The sequence below is a fragment of the Papaver somniferum genome, chromosome 4 (genome assembly GCF_003573695.1).
Source record: "Papaver somniferum cultivar HN1 chromosome 4, ASM357369v1, whole genome shotgun sequence".
Taxonomy (NCBI): Eukaryota; Viridiplantae; Streptophyta; class Magnoliopsida; order Ranunculales; family Papaveraceae; genus Papaver; species Papaver somniferum.
The window spans coordinates 29,043,928-29,067,096 of NC_039361.1; the positions used below are offsets into that span (position 1 = coordinate 29,043,928).

The 23,169-nt window shown below is 39.5% G+C and overlaps 3 protein-coding genes and 1 pseudogene across 5 annotated transcripts; 1 reads left to right on the top strand and 3 right to left on the bottom strand.

Annotated features, from left to right (window-relative positions):
- Positions 1-895: 895 nt before the first annotated feature.
- Positions 896-1,480, bottom strand: LOC113272249. The gene has a single exon (XM_026522120.1). The coding sequence runs from the start codon at positions 1,478-1,480 to the stop codon at positions 896-898; it is 585 nt and encodes a 194-aa protein (XP_026377905.1).
- A 4,582-nt stretch (positions 1,481-6,062) lies between these two features.
- LOC113275034 lies at positions 6,063-13,015 on the top strand (annotated as a pseudogene).
- Positions 13,016-14,948: 1,933 nt separating this feature from the next.
- LOC113273669 lies at positions 14,949-16,764 on the bottom strand. 3 transcript variants are annotated; one of them, XM_026523312.1, is made up of 2 exons: positions 16,663-16,764; positions 14,949-16,376 (listed from the first exon to the last, which is right to left on the bottom strand). In XM_026523312.1, exon 2 carries the CDS (start codon positions 16,174-16,176, stop codon positions 15,391-15,393), a length of 786 nt encoding a protein of 261 aa, XP_026379097.1. In that variant the 5' UTR covers positions 16,177-16,376; positions 16,663-16,764; the 3' UTR covers positions 14,949-15,390. The 3 variants fall into 3 exon arrangements, with proteins under 3 accessions (XP_026379097.1, XP_026379096.1, XP_026379098.1); XM_026523311.1 differs by having other exon boundaries at positions 14,949-16,435; XM_026523313.1 differs by lacking the exon at positions 16,663-16,764 and having other exon boundaries at positions 14,949-15,922; positions 16,330-16,342.
- An 86-nt stretch (positions 16,765-16,850) lies between these two features.
- LOC113275035 (pentatricopeptide repeat-containing protein At2g20540-like) lies at positions 16,851-19,255 on the bottom strand. Its single transcript, XM_026524460.1, has 2 exons — positions 17,337-19,255; positions 16,851-17,223 (listed from the first exon to the last, which is right to left on the bottom strand). The coding sequence occupies exon 1, from the start codon at positions 19,071-19,073 to the stop codon at positions 17,460-17,462; it is 1,614 nt and encodes a 537-aa protein (XP_026380245.1). The 5' UTR covers positions 19,074-19,255; the 3' UTR covers positions 16,851-17,223; positions 17,337-17,459.
- Between the last annotated feature and the right edge of the window lie 3,914 nt (positions 19,256-23,169).

Sequence of the window (23,169 nt, forward strand, 5' to 3'; positions counted from 1 at the left end):
AATGTGTTGTAATCATCCACAAATATTCTAATAAAACTTGAACTATTTGAGTTTCATGGTTTTATAAAATAAATACGTCGCAAAGAGTATTTTTGGACTGTATTTTTAACAGCAGGAGGAAGGAACTCGTACACATCATTGATCTCAGACCACCCACCTATTAGTTTGACTAAATTAACTCGTTCTGGGTGGCTACATATATGCACAGAGAGTACACCAATACCAACCTGTTTTCTTATATTTTTGACTTTGTGTTCTTCATTTTGCTCATAGTTGGTTGATGCTTTTACTTTTTTCTTGGATTCATCGGAAACCAGAAACTAGAGCCCTTTTCCAGTAGCAAGTACTAGGTCGAGCAGAGATAAACCGCGTAACGATCTTATCTCCAGAGATGCGGCTAAGTTTTTACACCGGCTGCCTGCAGGCTTAGACGCAACTTACCCAGAGGCAAGACTAATCCTTAACACATCCCGTGTCTTGTTCGTTTTCGGTACAGAGGGTGCAGTGTCCATCACTTCAGTGGGATTACGCGTTCGCGACCATTTAGGTGATGTATTCACATATTCCATGTCCCTGCTGCAGGGCTACAGGGGGGGTCCCCCATTCACAATTCTGCCTTAGTTGTTTACATGTTCGCGGTTTAGACAATCCTACTAATAATAGAGACATAAATTCAAAGGTAATAGGGTCAACTCATGTACCTCGTGTACATACCTCCTTCACGTGGATCGCTGCTTTCCACGTACTTCTGTCGAGCGCCAACTCTCTCCAAGCCTCGGTCAGTCAGATCTCGTTTAATCAGTTCATCCCATGTGAGTTTTGGTCGTCCCGGAAGCTTCATTCTACCTTCCGGTCGTGTGATGTGTCCTAAACGAACTGGGGCGTCAGGTGGTCTTCACTGGAGATGCCCGAACCAGCGTAACCGATGTTGTGATAGTATATCCTTCATTGGCGCTACCCCAAGTTTCCCACGGACACAATCATTTCTGATTTTATCGTGCCTTGTGTGTCCACATGCCCACCTTAGCATCCTCATTTCCGTCGCATGGAGCGCCATGAGGTGCGAGCTTCTAGTTGCCCAACATTCCGCTCCATACAGCATTGCGGGCCTGAATGTTGTCCTGTAGAATTTTCCTTTCAGCTTAACTGGCACCTTGCGATCGCAAAGGATCCCAGTCGCCAGTCTCCATTTAGCCCATCCTAACTGGGATCTGTGTCTAATGTCCTCCTTTATCACCCCATCACTGTGGATCATAGATCCCAGATATCGAAAGGATTCTTTCCTTGGTACAATCTGGCCGTCTAGTAACAGTTCTCCATCATCCGTCCCGGTTCCGTCAAAATCACACTTCAGATATTCAGTCTTTGTTCTACTGAGTCTGAAGCCCTTCGATTCCAGAGTCTGGCGCCACAACTCAAGCTTGCCTTCTGTCTCTTGCTTGGACTCCCCAATAAGTGCCACATCATCCGCAAAGAGCATACACCAAGGTATCTACCCCTGTATATCCTTCGTGACTTGGTCCAGTACTAGCGCAAACATATACGGGCTCAATGCTGACCCTTGGTGGAGTCCGGTTTCATAGGAAAGTCATTCGAGACACCGTCGCACGTCCTGACCCCTGTGACCGCTCCCTCATACATATCCTTGATAAGGGATATATATTTAGGTGACACCCTCTTCTGTTCGAGTGCCCACCACATTACCTCTCGTGAGACTTTGTCATAGGCCTTCTCCAGGTCTATGAATACCATATGCAGGTTACACATTTGTTCTCGGTGGCGCCCCATCATCTGTCTAACCAGGAAAATCGCTTCAGTGGTGGATCTCCCTGGAATAAACCCAAACTGATTCTTCGTAACACTCGATTTCCCTCGTAACCGACGCTCGATAACACGTTCCCAGAGTTTCATTGTATGGATCATAAGTTTGATGTCCATGTAATTAGTACAAATCTGGATGTCCCCTTTATTCTTAAAGATTGGCACGATGACGCTTCTTCGCCACTCATCCGACATCCGTTTTGAACGACAGATGCTATTGAAGAGCTTGGTCATCCAACTAATCCCTTCATCTCCCTGGGACTTCCACACCTCAATCGGGATGGTATCAGGTCCCAATGCCTTCCCTCGCTTAGTACCTTTTAGAGCCTCTTTTACTTCACATTCGAGGATGGTGGGAAAGTCCTCCTCTCGCAAGTCCACAGGTTCAAAGAAGCCCACCAGATTGATTGTGGGATTGTAGGCATCAGCATTGAAAAGGTTTTCAAAATAGTTCCTCTAGTGAGTCTTTATCTCTGCATCTTCAACTAAAACGCGGTCTCCAGTGTCCTTTATGCACTTGACCTGGATAAGGTCTCGAGTTTTCTTTTCCCTGGACCGGGAAATCCTATAGATACCCTTCTCACCTTCTTATGTGCCCAAATTTTGGTAAAGTCTTCGTAAGCTCTACCTTTTGCCTCTGACACCATTCGTTTTGCGTGTTGTTTGGAGGCCTTGTAGCTCATGAGGTTTTCTTCGTTTTTGAGGGCTCGAAATTCTTTGAAGAGATCTTTCTTATCCTTAATAGCCTGCTGCACCTCAGGAGACCACCACCAGGTATCTTTCGGATCACGTTTTCCATTACCTTTAGATTCACCCAGTACTTCTACCGCTAGTAGTCTGATCCGACTAGAAGTTTCTTTCCACATGTGATCCGCTTCTCCATCCTCACAGAGCACGCCTTCGAAGAGAACCTTATCTCTGAAGGTACGTGCGGCCTCTTCCTTGAGGTTCCACCACCTAGTTCTCGGTGGGTTCGTAATTCTTTTCATATTGTAGCGCGCCTTAATATGAAAGTCCGAAACTAGTAGTTTATGCTGGGTGACCACACATTCATCCAGTATGACCTTACATTTTGAGCATTCCTGTCTATCCTCTCTCCTCGCGAGGATGTTGTCGATTTGGGTCAAATGTTCAGCGCTCTCATAGGTAACCAGGTGCCTATCGTCTTTCTCAAAGAAGGTATTAGCAATCATGAGGTCAAAAGAGACTGCGAAGTTCAAGATATCATCACCCGCCTGATTCTTGTTTCCAATCCCAAATCCACCATGATACCTGTCGTACCCCGAGCCGCACGAGCCAACGTGTCCATTGAGGTCTCCCCCAACGAACAACTTTTCACTTGGGGGTACACCACTTACCATGCCATCAAATGCTTCCCAAAAGGCAAGTTTGACATCCCTATCAGACCGTTCATTGGGCGCATACGCACTGATAACATTCAGAAACACCTTCCCTATCAAAAGTCGCACAAATATTAATCTGTCTCCCCGTCTACGGACTTCTACGACCTTATCTGTTAGCTTATTGTTGATGAGGATTCCAACACCATTTTTCTCATTAGTTAACCCCGAGAATAAGAGCCTGGAGCCTGTGCCTTCAACTTCTTGGACCTTCGCGCCCTTCCATCTGGTTTCCTGCACACACAGGATGTCAACTTGTCTTTTGTGTGCCACCTCTGTCATTTCTCTAAGTCTCGTCGTCGGGGAACCAACATTCCAAGAGCCTAAACGAATCCTGGTCTTCGCGACTAACTTCCTTGCCTCCCGCAACCGTCGATTTGTATGCGAAGACCCTGTAATATTCCTATTACATACCATATCCGGGTGCCGACATGATGTAGCCCTTGATGAATTTATCTCTCCACCCGGGATCCGGCTCGGCGCGTTGTTGCTGCAGGTACGCTCCCACGGTTTATCAGTAGTTTGTAAATTCATAGAGGTTTTTGACAGTTTTCACATTGGTCTCATCGGTACCAACAACCCGCTCCTTTATACCTGGCTGGGGTACAGGCTGTGCGGGGAGAACACACGGTAGGAGCCTCTTGGCGCTTTTAGCACCGAAAACCGAGTTTGATTTCCAAGTCATAGCAGTGACAAGTCTCCCCTCTTATCACCTCGCTGGTTTCGCCAAAACCGGTTTAGGGAAGGTGTTAGTCAGTTCCCTAGCGGGTTCTAAGGTATGTCCTTTAGTCCCATCCTGGTGTGGGGAGCACACACACAAACGGGGTGACAATGAACTGATATCAGAAATCTCTTACCTGGCGTATCCATGATCATCTCCCATCCTACCATATCACCGGATACGCGGAACACGACTTAGGAAAGGTGTTAGTCATTTTCCTAGTGAGTTCTGACCCCTACCAGGGTAGCATACTTGTTTGTAGGAGATGATTGAACATGTTTGCATGTTGAGGGTTTAACCATCTAGATAGTGTGACCCTGTTGAATGTATGTAACTTTCTGAATACCCGAAGGGGGTTTTGGCTATATGCGTCACGAGAGTTATCGTATCTCGAGGGGGTTTACCCTAACGCAAATTTCGGACTTAATGCATCAAGAGATGCTACTTCACGAAGATTGGGCACTCGAGGGGTTTGACCCTAATGCAAACTATTAAATGCGTCAAGAGATGCTACTTCACGAAGACTGGGCACTCGATGGGGGTTTACCCTCACGAAAACTTCGGGCTTAAATGCGTCAAGAGATGTTACTTCACGAAGATTGGGCACTTGAGGGGGTTGACCCTAACACAAACTTCGGGATTAAATGCGTCAAGAGATGCTACTTCACGAAGATTGGGCACTCGAGGGGGTTTACCCTAACACAAACTTCGGTCTTAAATGCGTCAAGAGATGCTACTTCACGAAGATTGGGCACTCGAGGGGGTTGGCCCTAACACAAAACTTCGGGCATAAATGCGTCAAGAAATGCTACTTCACGAAGATTGGGCACTCGAGGGGGTTGACCCTAACGCAAATTCGAGCAGACACCTGGCTCCATCAGATGCTGATCCTAAATGGCCCTAACACCCAACAAGTTTGTTCTAATCGGGGGTAATCTGGCTTATCGTTCGCTGCATGATGCAAAGAGCCAAAAAGCGCTTGATTACCCTAACACCACTCATACGCCAACACATATTGTCCACCAGACAACGTCTGTCTATAGTAGAACTAGCAACTCGAGCCAATAAAGGGGGGAGAAACACGAACACTAGAGCGCAAACGTTCTAGAGGGACACGCTGAGCGTGCAATTATTCTTGGATTCATCATGGAAAAGAATTTGCTCTCGCAGTGCGAGATCCTTTTTTGATCTAACATGTTTATAACCATCAGATTTAGTACGATGTGACGTCATATAACTATGACTTAACCCCAGTTAGTTTTTCACTGAACATTTGACTTTTAATTCATATTCTTTTGGCTAAATAATATGGATAGTACTCTGCGTCCTTTGTTGTCGCCATGATATAAAGGATCCCTATTTTTTGCGAACCAAAATGTTTCCTCCAGCTTGATGTTGTCGTTACTTTTTAGTGGTGAGGATGGTTGTTGCTATGGGTATTGACGTTGGTGTTAATGGTCGTGATTATAATATAACTGTGAATGATTATAAAATTTGCGATGAAGATGTATGAGATGATGAACTTTGTTTTTGGTTGGTGTGGAAAAGAAAGTCATAGAAATTCAAGTTGATTAGTACTTAGTAGCCTAGTTTGATATGGGAGGTACTGAGCAGGATGATAATAATTGAAAATTTTAAGCTTTTATACAATCCTCACAAAATAAGGCATTAATTATTTTTGATCATGAGCTTGATTGATTAAATTTTTATCCCACTGAAACAGAAAATTCAAAAAAAAAACATTTTTCATATAGTAAGCAAGAACATCATCACCATTATGCTTAGCAGAACGAACTAAGGGAGATTTTAGCTGGTTGGTTTGTTTATGACGAGAATGATATACATTTGGTGATTCTCCGCAAAGCACTCCAAATAATATGACTTAACCAACAATCTTATATGGAAGAGATTTCACTTTGACCAATTATCTGGCGGGAATAATGGGTTTAACTCACAGTTAGGTGACATCACATCATCCAAGATCCAGCGGCCAAAAATCTGCTAGTTCAAAAAAGCTCTCGTGCTGCGAGAGTAAAATTTTTTCCTTTCCTCATCCCATAAAAAGTTTAGCATATAACAAAAAAATTTAGAGAGAAATATGAAAAAGGAGGAGAAAAAAAAGTAGAACAGGTGCAAAGGAAACAGTGGATCTATGTGGTGGAGAATCGACAATTAGTGGTAGAGATCCGACCGTCGGCGACATCGACTATATCGAGAGACATAAAATACACCGGTCAAGACTCGACTCATGACCGCTTGACTCTTAGTTAAAGACAAACACAGTACTGTATGCCATACTCTCAGACTCTCAGTTACGGGTTTTGGATACTTTTCGTTTTCTTCAATCATTTAGATTAGCTTTTTAAATGTGGAAAAATTATTAGGTATGCATATGCAATCGAGCTTGATTCAACAAAAACAGAGATACAAAAAATGAGATTACAGAGAGTTTTTGTTTGGTTGCTGTTAATTTCAGTAATTGGACTAGAAATTTCAGTAATTGAAGCTTTGCCTAAGAGGATTCTAGTAGACACGGATGTTGTTACTGATGATATCTTTGCTCTTTTATATCTATTGAAGTTGAACACATCACTGATTGACTTCAAGGTTTGAATTTCTCAAATTTGAAATTACCAATTTTTATTTTCTTGCTCTAAGTAGAGTGGGTTGGCATCAAAATTGCAGGCAATTACTATCAGTACTAATACATGGACATATGGTGGGCATTCAGTGAATCAAGTGTATGATATTCTTTACATGATGGACCGTGATGATATTCCGGTTGGAGTTGGAGGTGAAGGTGTGATATTGCCGAATGGTACTATACTCCCTGATGTTGGCGGATATCTTCCTTTAATCGATCAGGTGCACAGGAATAGCTCTTGCATTTTAGTAATGAGTATATCATTTGCAGTTATCATTTGTGAGGATACTTGCGTTATGCTGTTTAGATATGTAAATTTGAACATTGGTGTAATTTGGGCAGGGCATGTCAACATTTGGGAATTGTAGGTACAGACAAGCTATTCCTCTAGTACTTGGAGGACGGTTAGATACTGATACAAATTACGGCTTACGGAGGGGTTTCCTTCCACAGGTAATCATAGGGAAGCTTATTTGGTAATGAAAATAGCTTTGTTAATATGGGGAATGGGCGTTGCTGTTTTTGTATCACATATTCTTACTGTTTATTATGTATTTTGGTTACCATATCCCGTTGATGGCGTCCGAAGGCTAATTGAGGAAGTCCCTGTCTTCCCTCTTTTGCTTCTCAAGTTAAAATGCACTGTTCATATCTACTCTATGATACTGATATAACTAGTGACTAGGGCATTACATTTTTGTTTGAAGTCTGGTTTTGTTGAAATATGGGAATAACTAAGATGATACGAATGATGTCTGGTAGAGGTTGAATAGGGTTGTGGGGGTAAATCCCAGTATCTTCTGATTCATTGATCTCACTCTTTTTGAGATCTTACTCTTTATTACTTAATGAGATATTTGGTGTTCACATGTCAATTACCATCTGAATTATTCATAACGCTTAGATCCTAGCTGCTCTTTCAAACCAGCAACAGCAGTTACATTATGAAATCCTAGACTGCCGATGATGCCCATTTAGAAAATAGAGGTATAAAGACCAGACAACAAATACAAAAGACTGGACACTATGCATATAAACTGTAAAGGGGCAAAATTTTGTACTATCGGAGTTGACGAGAGCATGTTGGACATATCAGTATGACTGGGGATTGTTTTTCAGGTATCCACTATAAATTCCAATGAAGTTTTTGTGCCGAAGTGGATAGCTTGTAGACAATTTCTTATCATGTTCAAAACCATGAAAGTGATTGAATTTTGAATTTGTCAATACAATTCACTTTTTTTATTGATTCATTTTTTAGTGGGCAATTGAGTTGGTTTATCTATTTTATTTGTCTTCTTATACTATAATCGCGTTTTGTTGGTCTGGAGATATGGCCTTCATGTTTGCAGCCTCCCAACGTGTAGATCTTCCTGGTCTGTTAAGTTCTACTATTGTATTATTCTTGTTATTCCAGCTAATATTATACATTTAACTCTTGTGTATGGTCATGTAAAGAGCAGGGATTTAGGAAATATTCTCCTCTTCACCAACCTACTACACAGCAAGTGATGATTGATACAATCTCTAAGGGTCCCACTACTATATTTCTCATCGGAACACACAAATTTTGCCATTTTTCTTATGAGCAATCCTCATTTGAAGAAAAATATTGAGCACATTTATGTTATGGGTGGTGGTGTGAGGTCAAAAAATCCAACTGGTTGTTGCCCTAAGAATGCCAGCTCTTCCTGCAAGCCTCAACAGTGTGGTTACCCTGGAAATTTGTATACAAGCTACACTAGCAATCCATATGCAGAGTTTAATATCTTTGGAGATCCTTTTGCTGCATACCAGGTACAGAATTTGTTTCTGATGCAAATACATATTATTGAGCACACATTAGTAAGTTAGTGTGCAAAGTAAATTATACTGTTATATATACTGATAAGAGGTGCGACCGATTTCTGGTAGTCTAAGCTTCACTTGTTTTGAGTAAGATTCATGAAGAGGTTCCAATTAAGTACTACAATTATCACAGGTTTTCCATTCTGGCATTCCAGTTACCCTCGTGCCTTTGGATGCAACAAACACTATCCCCATAAATGAGAAATTCTTCGACTCGTTTGAGCGTAATCAGCACACGTACGAGGCACAATATGCATTCCAATCATTAAAGATCAACCGTGATACATGGTTCGATGATCAGTTCTATACGGTAATTCCCTGAAACCTGAAACGTTTTCATCTGTCTATTCTGTTGCTTTTCCTGGGTGCCTTCATCCTACATGATTATTCTGTAACATATTTCTTTACAGTATGTCAGTCATAACTTATACGTCATATTCTTTCAGAGCTATTTCATGTGGGACTCATTTACATCTGGTATAGCATCATCAATCTTGCACAACTCTAGTGCCAATGGAGAGAATGAATTTGCTGAGATGGAATATATGAATGTCACTGTAGTTACTTCAAATGCACCGTACGGCATATCGGATGGCTCAAATCCACTTTCTCTGGTTGTGCAACTCCAAAGTTTGATCTACAGAAAGATGGTGTACATAGCGGTCATGTTCAAACGGGACCGGATGATCCATTTTGTATTGTAATGAATGAGATAGGAAAATGCCAGGTAATTTCATATTTCTAGTTTCCTGCTTACAATTCTAGATTTTCTATTTATGTTAGTTCAGAAGAATTGTTCTCTTTACTCAATAGGAATCAAGTTATTTACAAACACATTAAGGTTTTTCGTTGCATGATCTGATAAATTGTTCTCGTAATGCATCCTAATCCTTGTTTTGCAAATGGAGAATGCAACTAGCTGTATGTAACAGTTGTACAGCTTTTGGGTTTTAGCTCTGCCCTTTTGAATCCATACCTTCAGTGATGCAATGAAGGATGGCTTGGATCAGAGTCGTTGTACAGTATAATCTTGAGATGTTGGTCCTTTTAGATTTGCAACTCCTTATTTAGCAAAAAAAAAAAAAATTTGCAACTCCTTATCTTCGGCAGTTTTCTTTTGCTACTCGCTCAAAAAGAAAAAAGATCGTACAGTTTTTATCTTAGCTTTTCAAAGTAGAATTTTACTAAGGCAATAGTCATTTGGGAGATTTTGAATCTTTTGATGCTTTGCTAACGAAAAAATCTTAGGCAAAATATAGTTTGTTTCATGAAGCAGCAGTTTATACATCTCTTTTTTGGAGATTACAGAAATAATCTCCTAACTAAATCGAAAACAAAACAGGATGGCTACACAAAGGAAGTAACTGGTGTAGATGGAGCTGGTATTCTTGTTGCTACAAAAGCAAAACCAAATCGAGATACTAGTAGCTTGCTTGACAGAGAATTTTTTGTAAGCTTTTTAGATGTAAGTTCTGCTTGGTTTCTTCCGCTAGAATTTCTATCTATTGTTATTTCATTTAATTGGTTAAAGTTTTCGAGGGAATAAAGTTAGGCTTGACCAGAAACATGACGTGAACTAACCTTATCCATGTGCAGGTTCTAAACCTACCTCAGCACACAGGGAGGTTCAACTTTACTACACAATTTCCTTACTACAAGGAAGTTTTTTATAAACCGAATTTTGGAAGCAGAAAATTGGGAAAATCTGTTGTTTTTGACATGGATATGAGTGCGGGAGATTTTATTTCTCTAATATATCTCTTGAAAGTCCCAGTGGAAGTAATCAACTTAAAGGTAGAGACACTTACCTTTTTAGTAGTTCTTTGATTGTGTCAACTAGGTTCATGATCTAAATGTGGTGATATCCGACATCTAATTGATTCTCCAGGGAATATTAGTTAGTGCAACTGGATGGGCAAATGCTGCTACAATAGATATCATCTATGATATTCTACATATGATGGGCCGCGATGACATTCCAGTTGGTCTTGGAGATGTATTTTCCTTAGGACAACCAAACCCATCTTTTTCTAGTGTTGGAGTTTGCAAGTACGTCGAGGCCGTCCCACAAGGTAGTGGTGGACATTTGGATGCTGATACTCTCTATGGTTTTTCTCGTGATTGGCCTCGAAGCCCTAGGAGGTATCTCCTAAGCTTATTTAAATATCTCTTTTATACTTTATTTTCTTTTTCTTTGTTGATTTTCTGGGTGATATCTCAGGTACACAGCAGAAAATTCGGTGGAATATGGAGCACCTAGGGACACTGAACACCCCGAACTAAGACAGCCATCAGCACTAGAAGTTTGGCAATCCATTTCAAACTCGATGGATCCTGGATCCAAAATTACTATCTTGGCTAATGGACCGCTGACCAATTTAGCTCAGATTATTCTTTCAAAAGAAAATTTGAGTTCAGTGGTAGAGGTAACGATCTCTTCTACATGTTAACCTAAACAGATTAGGAGTAGGTCCACAGAAATCCAACAAATGTATACCTGATACAACAAGTCTCCTGAACTTAATTGTAAGCGTGCTTCGTAAACTATATTCTGCAAAATAATATTGTTTTGTTTTGATTGCTGCTACAGAATGTATATGTTGTTGGAGGTCACATCAGCTATGGCACAAAGGACAGAGGAAACCTCTTCCCCGTTCCTTCTAACGAATATGCAGAATTCAACATGTTTCTTGATCCTATAGCTGCAAAAACTGTTCTGGAGTCAGAATTAGATATAACACTAATTCCTCTGAATGCTCAACGCCAAGTTAGTTCATATTCTGATATCCTTAAAAGATTGCAGCTCACGGAGAAGACACCTGAAGCTGTGTTTACATATCGTTTGCTCTCAAGGTTATACCATTTGCAACAAAAGCATCACAGATACCTCCACATGGTTTGTGTAACTTTAATTACTTGTAGTAATATGTCGTATCTCATCATTATATATTTCATTTCCTTGTTAGAGTGATATATTCACCAAGAATTAGCTTATGAATTGAACTAAATAATTAGTGCGTGCACATTGCAGTTTAGCGTATAGGTAATATGAGACTATAATTGGTATTTTAGATTGAACGTGTCCTTCATGATGAAAAGATCAACTTCCAAAAACTGTCTGTTAAGTAATACGAGACTAGTGCACACTCAATGCATATTCTGGTTTTGTCTGGAGGGATTTTAATTTACATGTGTTTTCCATTGTTCTTTTCTTATAATTGTTCTTTTCTCCAACAGGATACATTCTTGGGAGAAATCCTTGGTGCAGTGATCTTGGCTAGTGATCAACATCTGAATCCAGTTTACCAAGTTAAGCCAGTCAAAGTCTTGGCAACAGGGAATTTATCGGAAGACGGACAAATTGTCGTAGATGAGAAACATGGTAAGTTCGTGAAAATATTAGAGACTCTGAACGAACAAAGATATTATGGTGAGTTTGCCAAAATATTAGGTGAGAAAATGCAATCTGCTGTGATCGGGAGCTTTCGTGAACAGAAGAAAATATGGGGTACTAGACCAGCATACAAGTCGTACGTCAGTGAATCTTCTGAGGATATGGAAGTATAAGAAATGATTGTTTTTCACATGCAACAAATTCCTGTACATAATAGAGCGGTTGATTCGGTTGTGTTTATTGTTTGTCCTGTCGAAGAGCCATAAGATTGAAGTATCTTTTTTAGGTGGATGTTACTCTCTCGGGAGGCTTTGTAGGTGATTATGAGATCCCCTGCATATATAAGATGTAATATGGGTGGTGTTTTTTGTGATATTCTGAGAACTCGAACCTGATTTTTGGCTTCCAATTTGGCAAGATTTGTTGATAGAATTTCAGCACATATAATGAAAACGTATGAAGATATGGGATCACCTTGTCTTATGCCTCTCATTGGTGTGATGAAACCATGAGGGGTACCATTGATGTTGATGGCGTAGGTGACTGAGCTGATACATAGCATGATATAGTCTACAAATATTGTCGGGAAGCCTAATTTAGTGAAGGTTTTTTTTAATGAAACCCCAGTCAAGGCTATCATATATGCCTTTTGAATATCTAGTTTAAGAGCAATTGTGGGCTCTTTGGTGATGGCTGAAGTTTTGATGTAGTGGAATAGCTCTCATGTAATAGTGATGTTATCATGAATTGAGCGCTGAGGGACGAAGACGCTCTGATATGGGCTTATTAAAAATAAGAGAAGGGATTGAATGTTGTTGACCAGAATTTTTTATATGATTTTGTAACAGACATTGCAGAGGCTGATAGGTACGAATTGAGATGGTTTTGTTGGGTTGTCCACTTTCAGAACTAACGTAATGTTTGTGCGGTTCATGAGGGGTGAATATTTAAAGAACTAAAAAAACTTTGTACCATGGCTATTATTTGAGTGTGTGGTATCACTGAAAACTTTGAAAAACTTACTTATGTAACCATCCGGTCTTCTGATAAAAAAAAAAAACCATCCGGTCCAGGGGCACTTTCTGAGTTGATGGAGAATAGAGCTTGCTTGATTTCTTATACTGTTACTTCCGCCGAGAGTAAATCACATTGTGTTGTCGCTAATTTTGGCTTATTTCCTCAAATAGATTTTCATCTATTATTATGCTCGGAGCTGTGTATTGAGTTGTGAAATGATCTAGGATGATCTGAATTATTTGATCTTTATCGGAAAACCAGTTGTTTTGCGGATCTTGTAATTGTTGAATGTTGTTGCAACTTCGGTGTATGGTTGATTTGGTGTGGAAGAAGGTCATATTATTATCCCCCGATTGGAGCCATTGTATTCTGGACCTTTGTTGCCAATATGTTGCATGACATTGGAGTAAGGTTAGGTGTTGATTCCTTATCTCTTTTTCTTAATTTAGCCAATATTCTATTTCCTCGCTATAATGAATGGCACACTGATGTTGTGCCCTCTGAATTTGCATTGTTGACTTGCATGTTAATTTTGGAAGTTGCCCAAAGGTGTCCTTGTTCCAATCCACAAGAGTTTGGCCAATGGTGATTAGGTTTAGATGAAGGTCCAGTGCAGGTTCAACATCGCTTTGTTGGGTCCACGAAGATTCTACAACTTGCTTGAGATGAGGGTGCGTCAACCAGATATGTTCAAACTTATAATTTTTTGTCCCTTCCATTCAATTGCTTTGGTGTGCAAAAGGATATGGGCGTGATCATACACTATCCTTAAGAGATGAGTGACACCAGCATGAGGATTTGTCCTACGCCAATATGGGGTTGCAAGTGTTGTGTCCAATCTCTATAGGATGTTGTCTTGACCATGTTGATTGTTCGTCCAAGTGTATGGATCCTCATGAAATCCTAGGTCGATGAATCCCATTTGATCTATCATTGTGGGGAAAGGCTGAGTCTCGCTATAATTGACTTTGTCTTCCTCCTTTCTTCTCCGATTGGTTCGTTACTTCGTTAAACTATCAACACCTATGAGGTTGAATTGCTTATGTTGGGGAAGATTTTTGGGAAATCCTTCCAAAAATTAGATCTTGCATCTAGATGTGGAGGACCGTAAATGCATGTGCAGAGCCATGGTTGTGCTGGAGCTGGGGAGTGACAAGGACATGGATTTAACTCCGGATCGAATTAGCACTCGAATGTTTAGGTTGTTCCACATGAGGCAAAGTCCTCATTTTCAACCAGTTTTGGGGATTATGGTTAGGTTTTAAAATTGAAGGAATTGAGCAAGTCTTGACATATGTCTTTCATTAGCTAAAGTTTCTGAAAGGAAGAGAATATGGGCTTGTGTAAAAAAAAAAAGATTATATCTTTTAGGTGTTGTATTGTGGTTGAATTATTGATGCCCTGGCGATTCCAGACCAAAATGTTCATGTTTAAAAGTTTAGAATGGAACTGGTTGTGGGGAGGTGTTGAAAGCGCAGTCGAGATAAAAACTGATATGGCTGAGAGGTTTGGAAGAATGGCGAGTAAAAACCAAAGGGTGATACAGTATAAAGATTATTTAAATGGGCTTGCCGATAGGCTTTAAAAAAATTCAGCTAAAAAAATATTCCGGGCTTGAAAAGGTTGGAAAGATAAGGGAGAGAAGAGGTTCAACACAATTTTTGTTTCTTGTGAGAATCAATAATGAGTTTGGTAACGAGGCTGATATCGAGGAAAAGGAGATTGAAGAAGCTAAAGGGTTCTAAAAAGTGAAGTAGATGATAGAATGTTCGGTTAAGCTAAGGGCTATGACGAAGAAAATATGAGAAAATCACCTCCAGAAGCAGTCAGAAAAAGTTAATAAACACAGAAACAGAAATGGTAAAAGTGAAGTCCAACCAAAAAGGAAAACTACGAGTCAAATGCAACTAGGACAAACTATATTCTGAGCTAAGAGAGGAACAAAGAAAACCTATTAATGAGGACTAAAATGAGTGCTAAAATCTGATCCGTAATTAGGATATGATGGCTACTACAATACAACACACAAGACACACAAAGAGGAGACTAAACACAAGAATGAAAATACTAAGATTTCATGGAAACTTTAAAAACAGGCCCAATTAAAACACACAACTAGATCAAAAGCACTCTGTTGCCAGAGAGATTACACTTCAACAGACAAGTTAGAACTTATAGTAAAAAACTTTGACAAGGATGCGACCTAGAGATACTTATATCTAATATTCTAAAAATGCAGAATGCAAGGTTACATAAAGGAGTAAAAAACTGATGACAAACAGAAATAAAGTACTAAGACAGATATGCAAGATTAAGACACGATTATAACCCAAAAAAAGGAGGCTCCACTGGCCCCAAGATATATCTTCAAGTTAAGTCACTGTTCAAGTCTGATCGTCTTTGTTGGTGATGTGCCGCTGTTTTCATTCTCTTGAATGGTGTAGAATGAGCTCTCCATTGTTTTAGTTCCTCATTTGGTACTCTCCTAGAGCTGTCTGGTTCAGAAGAGGTGCCAATTCCATTCTTTAGGAGGAATGCTTGCTGCTCAGGGTTCAATCTTTTCAGGCATTGGTCTAGAATTTTGAGAGCTTGAAGATGAGTCAGAAACCAGTGCAAAATCTATATGGATGTCTGAGGTTAGGAAATTGACTGGACTAAGATCATGATTTTGCTGCGGAAGAGTTGATTCTTCTTCTAGTTGTATCGGCTGTGCAGCTTGTACTGAATCATCTGCTGAACTGCTGGAGATGTTGATATTATTGCTATTAGAATCTGTGGACATATGAGAATTAAATCCCCTTTGGTTATAGCCTTCAAAATCAAGATCTCCCTCCGAAAAAGAAATGGCAGATTGATTTTGGCCTGAGGAAACAGGTGAATGGTGGACCTCCAAACTCCAGTCACTCCAATCAGAGTCTGGAACATCAATATCCACATTAAATCTCTCTTCATCAGTGTAGTTGTCTTCAGGTTCAGGAGTGTTATGGGGAGGTGGAGGAAGAGGAGAATCTGGTGATTGCATTCTTTGCTGGGAGAGAATATAAATGTCTGTGCAATCTTCCACAACATGGCCCAACCTGTTACAGCAGTTGCAAAACAGCCTAGGGAGCTCTAAGAACTGGAAAGCAATCCAGTTAACACCATGATGATTATTTGGGGCTGGTAAACCAAAAATCAGAGGTTGAGATAAATCAATTCTTAACCTAATACTCATGCTGCTGTAACCATTTTGATGAGTGATAGGGTCATTGTATGCAATAAGTTCTCCTAGTTCTGAAGTGATTTTCTTGACATTGATAAACTGAGTTTGCTCAGGATACAAATTATGCATAAGTATTTCGAATCTCCATATTCAATTGAGAAAGTAAGAGGGTTTAAATATGGATTCCAAGAATGCAGCATGAAAATATCCCCTGCCTAAGGACATTAATCATTTCATGATGAAATTCAAACATAATAAGATAATAAAACTTACTGAACTTACTAGCAGATAACCCTCCGTCAATATTGCTGATTTCGCAACGAATTTAACTGAAATCATACTTGACAAAATGAATTATCTCCATGCAGCACTGACAGAGACCTTGAGGCTATACCCAGCCGTTCCAGTGGTAAATTTCATGGAAATTTTTAAAAAAAATTAGTTGCTAGATTTAAAGCTAATTTATGTTGATTTCTGATCAGTGCATAGTATCTTTGATAAATTATGCAGGATGGGAAGTGTGCAGAAAAAGATGATGTCCTCCCTGATGGTTATAAACTCAAGAAAGGTGATGGTATATATCACATAGCATATACCATGGGTAGAATGACTTACATTTGGGGAGAAGATGCTGAGGATTTCCGCCAGAACGTTGGCTCAATAATGGTGTTTTCACACCTGAATCACCAATCAAATTCGTTTCCTTTCACGTAAGTACCAGCTTAGTTATAGCTCAACGAGATTAACAACCTTTTGAAGATAATCGCCATGGGGGGGTGGGGGTGGGGGCCGTGTGGGTGGGTGGGTGTGGGTGGTGGGGTATCGCTTATCGGCAGATGAAGATAATCGCCATGGTTCTTCTTTACTGCTTTAGGTTAAAACTAGAGGATGAAAACAAACAAGTGACATACATACAGGACCATGTTGACACTTCACATGAAAGGAGGCCTCCATCTTAATGCATTTTCTAGGGTTTGAGTCTGATATGTTGCACCACATAATGTAGGATCATCAATAAGTTGATGTCATTAATCTTTGTCATTTGTATTTTCCGTCTTTTTAATTGTAATCCTAGAAAGGAATGAGTACATGTGAACTGACCGGGTGTTGACAAAATCGACTTCTCCTTTATAGACAGAATTTTCCTCAAATTTTAATTGCTGATGAAGCTGTTACCTGATTCACAAAGTTAATGCAAAGCAACCAACTAGTCAAAAACTTGGATGAACATAACAAACATTTTAGGCTTTTTAGCTACCAACATGGGCTCAATGGACAGATAAAACTACCTTTTTTTATTAGGAGTTCGGCATCCTCAGGTGATAACAGATTTTTGACAGTAGATATATTGGCTACCACTGATTTTTGGGAAAGAAAGTTCTTTCAGTCGCAAAAAACCGATTCATATCATCTCAAATCTCACCAGTCATCACTCCAGTAAGAACCATTTCTATCTCCTTCATCATAGTTACAGGACATCCACGCACTGAGAATTCATGAATGCTGCCATCTATTTCGATCTTACTACAACCAGGTACTATCTTTTTAATCCCTCTCTCCTCCATAGCGACTCTAATGCGTTTGACATCATCGAACCTATGAGCTTTTGCATATATGTCAGACAAGACCACATAAAAAGCATGGTTTTGAGGCTCCATCTTAATAAGATACGAAGAAACCCTCTCTCCTAACTCTACATTTCCATGCATCCGGCAACTTCCAAGCAACGCACCCCAAACATAGACATCTGGTTCCATTGGCATGCTTCTAATAATATCCTCGGCCTCTTCAAACAGTGCAGCTCGACCAAGTAAATCAACCATGCAAGCATAATGTTGAACCTGTGGCTTAATGAAGTAAACTTCTCTCATTATCTCAAAACACCACCGACCCTTCTCTACTAGCCCTGAATGAGCACAAGCTGATAACAACCCAACAAACGTAACATTATTTGGCTTTACCCCTTCCATTTTCATCTCTTCAAATAGATCAAAAGCTTCATTCCCAAGTCCATATAGAGCAAACACCGAAATCATAGCCGTCCATGCAAGTACATCTTTTTCCCCCATCTCTCTAAAGATGGCAACTGCATTTTCTAAACAACCACATTTTCCATACATATCCACAAGTGCAGTTCTAATCACGATATCACTCTCTAACCCACTCCTTTTCAAGTAACTGTGCACCCATTTCCCCTGATCTAGCGCACCAATAGAAGCACAAGCCGAAATAACACTAGCAATTGTTACCTCATCTGGACTTACCCTATCTTCTCCCAGAACCTGCATTTCATGAAAAAACTCCAAAGCCTCAATTGCCCTACCTCCTTGTACAAACCCGGTAATTATCGAATTCCAAGAAAACACACTCCTCTCCTCCATCACCCTAAACACCCCCAATGCAGATTCCAAATCTCCACAACGCAAATACCCAGAAAGCAGAGAGTTCCAAGAAACAATATCTCTATGCAACATTTCATCAAACACTTTTACAGCATTACCCAAATCCTCAAATTTCGAATAAAAATTGATAACAGAATTCTGTACAAACAAATCTATAGTAAACCCATTCTTAAACACATGACCATGAACAATTCTACCCATTCTATCATCAACCTGATTAGTACATCCCTTAATTAAGAAAGGGTATGTAAGATAATCAGGCTTAATCCCATTTTCAAGCATTTCTTTGTATAGAATCATGCATGAATTTCCAACCCCGGAATGAATATTACCACTATGAGCTCTAATCATAGTGTTGTATACAAACGGATTAGGCTTTTCGATGTGATTGAAAATGTTGATTGCGTAATGGTAAGAGTCATTAGATGAGAAGACAGTGGTGGTGATGAAAAGGAGTCTAGTAATGAGAAAGTAATGTTGATGAATGGGTAAGTTTGGAGAAACTAAAATGTGTGCATGGATTTGTTTTAGATGTTTTAAGTTCTTGCATTCATCAATTAATCTACCAAGAGATTTTCTCACATGAGACTCTATCATTTCTTTAGTTTGTTTGATAGGCGACATGGGCTAAAGGCGCCAGGCGATTTTGGTGCATGTCATACTCCTATTTAAGACTGTAGCTTGACTTAATCGCTGAAGTATTCAAAGGCTATATCTGCAGATGTTAATATCCCAGGGTATGGCACCTGCCATAACGGCACGTGCTTTGGGTTGTTGTTTTACGGTATATTGCGACTTTGAAACGCTGTGTACTTAGATACATATCTAGTAGGCATAGTGGTGAAATTAAAGAAAGAGAACATGGGAAATGGAAAAGAGAGATCATTGTTTATTTAGCAAGAGATGCCTATATATTTGGTTGAACTTGCAAGGAGGTGATGCAACATTTCATCAAACAGTGCCTCCGGCGATTTCATAATGGGAAAATCAAAATTTTCACTGAAATCATCAACCTAGTAGTAAAGTTTATTTCATTAACAATCTTGAATGGCAGAAAGGTTTACAATTGATTAATCAATTGTCTTGTGTACAGAGAAGAACGCAGAGACACTGTATTTAACAGACAGAAAGACACACTGACAAACTTACACACAGACAGCCAATCAGAAGAGGACAAGACAGTTATGAAAGCAAGGCAATGATGAAGACAGTTAACAGAGAGGGTGTAAGAAGAGTGTCACTCATACTGCAATTAGCCCCCCACCCCCACCCAAGTTGAAGATGCTGAAAAAGCGGGGTATAACGACCACACCTAATAATTCGTTCGGCAATCTGTATGGACTAAACTTCAATGTAATTCCGAGAGCACCAACTTAAAAGCGAGACTCAATCAAGAATTATATCAAAGAGTTTATATCTCTTTCTCAATACAATGAGAAAATCAAACAGATAGAAATCTACGAGTCTGATTTATGTGAGAAATAACTTGGACGGTAGCAAAGATCAATTCCCAAGTGTCAATCAAGTTCTATCCAACAAACAAGGTCAGATTTATCAACTAATTGAACTACGCACAACCTGTGATATTTCAATTATATAAAAATATAATTCGGAAAAAAAATAACACAGACACCAGAAGTTTTGTTAACGAGGAAACTGCAAATGCAGGAAAACCCCGGGACCTAGTCCAGATTTAAACACCACACTGTATTAAGCCGCTACAGACTCTAGCCTACTACAAGTTAACTTCAGATTGGAATGTAGTTGAGCCCTAACCAAGTCTCACACCGACTAAGGTACAGTCACGTTCCTTACGCCTCTAGAACCACGTCGGATTCTGTGCACTTGATTCCCTAAGCGGATCTCACCCACAACTAAGAGTTGCTACGACCCAAAGTCAAATACTTATAAACAAATTTGTCTCCCACAGATATGTTTATTCTTTATTTGGTTTCATCTTCGGATAAAATCAAGGTGAACATGAACCAATTGATAATCCGGTCTTATACTCCCGAGGATCAGTGATAAGCACGAAAGTACGACGTATTTTCACCCATAAATACATTAGCTGGGACTCTTTTTATCATTAATAAACTTGTTTTAGTTGTTTTTGGAATAATAAGCTCTTGTGGAGAATTGAATCGAAAAAACTGTTATTTGCACCCGAAGGACACATGTTATTCGGACTCTCGATGTAGGTTAAGGGGCGTCCAGTCGCTAAGGGCCACCTTCCTTACTATTTACACCCCATAAGACAAGTGCTAAAGGGACGCACATACAAGATTAAGGGGGAGTTCATCTTCAACAATTCAAATTTCAGTTTTGGCGGGAATTTTTGGCAGCAGCGAGCCAGATTAGGGTTCGTGTTTTGGAGGAAATTCAATTAGATTCAATGGCTGAAACTTCATGGGATGACTGGATTAAACTCAACAGGGATGGTAATGGTCTTCTTTTGGACCAGAATTGGCTAGAATAGTGGATTTAATGATTCAACAGATTCTCGGGTTTATCTTCCGGCGGAAACCCTGTTAACAATTTGGACAAATTTGAGTAAGACTTGAGCGCTGGATTTGGTTGCTTCGGGCCTGTTTGGACAAAACATGGATGGTATATGTGATGGTTTCGATTCAGTTGGGATGGATACTCAAATTCGAACAAAACAGAGAGAGTTCAAACAAATTGGTTTCTGCGGTATTCCTTGGATTTGGTTTGCATGAGTTCTACATGGATTCGGTTGCTGATTTGGTTTGCTATTATCCTGTTGCACTAAAATAGGACCGGTAAGTGACCTGGAATCGAAAAAAAGAAAAGAAGATATTGTGTCTACACGATACAACAAGGAAGGAAAGAATATCGAGTATTATTGGATTCTATTTCATTACGGAAGGATTTCGATATATCTTAAACAAGGAAAGATATCTTGAGCCAACTCAGTCAACAGCGCACGAAGAGTATTCCCATTCCAAACTCGTTCCGACAGGGTGTGAGATATTCCCGTGTTTACTGTGTAAATGGCCTGTGACTGATCGTGTTTGACTCACTCTGTGACTTATTGGAGTTTGTTTTCTGCGAGAATAATTCGTGTAGAAGATATTTGACAGCAGCAGAAGCCGTGCAGAAGTAAAGAAGGAAAAAAAATCTCAAGTTTTTCCAAGAAAAATAATGAGAAGATATTTGCATTTAATCGGAGGATTAGAAGGTGTTATGAGTATAAATAGGCTTTACAGGATTCGTAGAAGTATCATCGAGAGTTTGGGGCAGAGACTGAGTGTAAAATAGGAGGTTGCAGAGTGAATCATCACCTGCAGGAAGAATAAGCCACGAAGAAAATAAAACTGCAAACTGCAGTCGTTATTTCTAGTGTCTTATTTTTCCAACATCCTAGCGTCTTAAATTTTGTAACAATCCATTGTAACAAGTAGCTTCAGTTTGCAACAAATATTGTAACAGTGATTTCTGTAACGCCTATACAGCGTTGCAGATTCATTGTTTTATTAATAAAAACACCATTTGAGCTATAAATCATATTTTTTGAGTGCGTTTTTATCATGAGAAGCTAGACCCCAAAACTGGGTCGACGGAGGAAGCCGGACTTCATACATGGGTGAATTTGTTTTATAAAATGTATGTGATTGATTTCATTTGGATTCTTGTTCTATTCTAACTTTCTAATCTATCAAAATATATGCTCACTCTATGGAACAATTCCTATGACGGAATGAGAGTTTAGATTACATAACCATGTATTCCTTAATCCGAAGTTTTCGAACTTTGTTGATTGAGAGAAACCGGAGGAATTGGGTTTTACCAGTCCGCGAACCCAGTCCGCGAACTGACGGAAGTTCTCTTGCCGAGAACTTCTGCTTGGATTTTCCAAAAACTCGTTTGCGTGTTTAGTCCGCGAACTGGCAGAAGTCTTTTTGCCGAGATTTTCTGCTGAGTTTGGAAACTCTACTGGTGCCTTAAGTCCGCGAACTTGTTTGCGAACTTGAGTGGGTTATGATCTAAAGATGTGCTCTGAACATAAACTTAAAAAGACTAATGAATGCAGTATGCAAACCGTGGCTATAAGTTCATGAGCCGATTCAAGTGAATCGAATCATCTTTGTTTCAATTGTGTCTTGTGTAGTTACATAAGATCTCATAGCAATTGAACAACTCTCTAACTAGTTCATATGAAGTCAATTTAACTAGTTATGGTGAAGAAAAATATGGTTAATATGGAAGTGATCATATGGCTAGATACCACATGTATGAGTCTTAATTACCTAACTTTATTTGTGATTGAAATTCTTAAATTTAACAGGTTAGAAGCAATTATCAAAGCCATGGATGTTGGTTTTTATTGTCAAAGAAATTTTTTCATTCTCTTATGGTAACCATTCTTGGTGTAAATCCTTGTGGAAAAGTTTATTCTTCCTTCTAAGCATATCAAGTCTTGTTTATACAAGTTTGTATCTTAGAAAAGATGATCAGAATACTTGATCTTCATGATCACATATTGTGTATTGTTACCATGAGATAGTTCTAAACATTTTAGTAACATGATCTCATGAGAGACTTTCAATGATTGGTTCTTAAATCATATCTCCTTGTAGGATTTCTAAGATCCATTATAAATCTTTCTCTCTGGAGTAAGGTCGCTCTTGTTGTTCTTTCGAGAATGACATCAAATGTGGGAGAGTTCTTCTGAACTTGTGCTTAATGGTAATATCTTGCG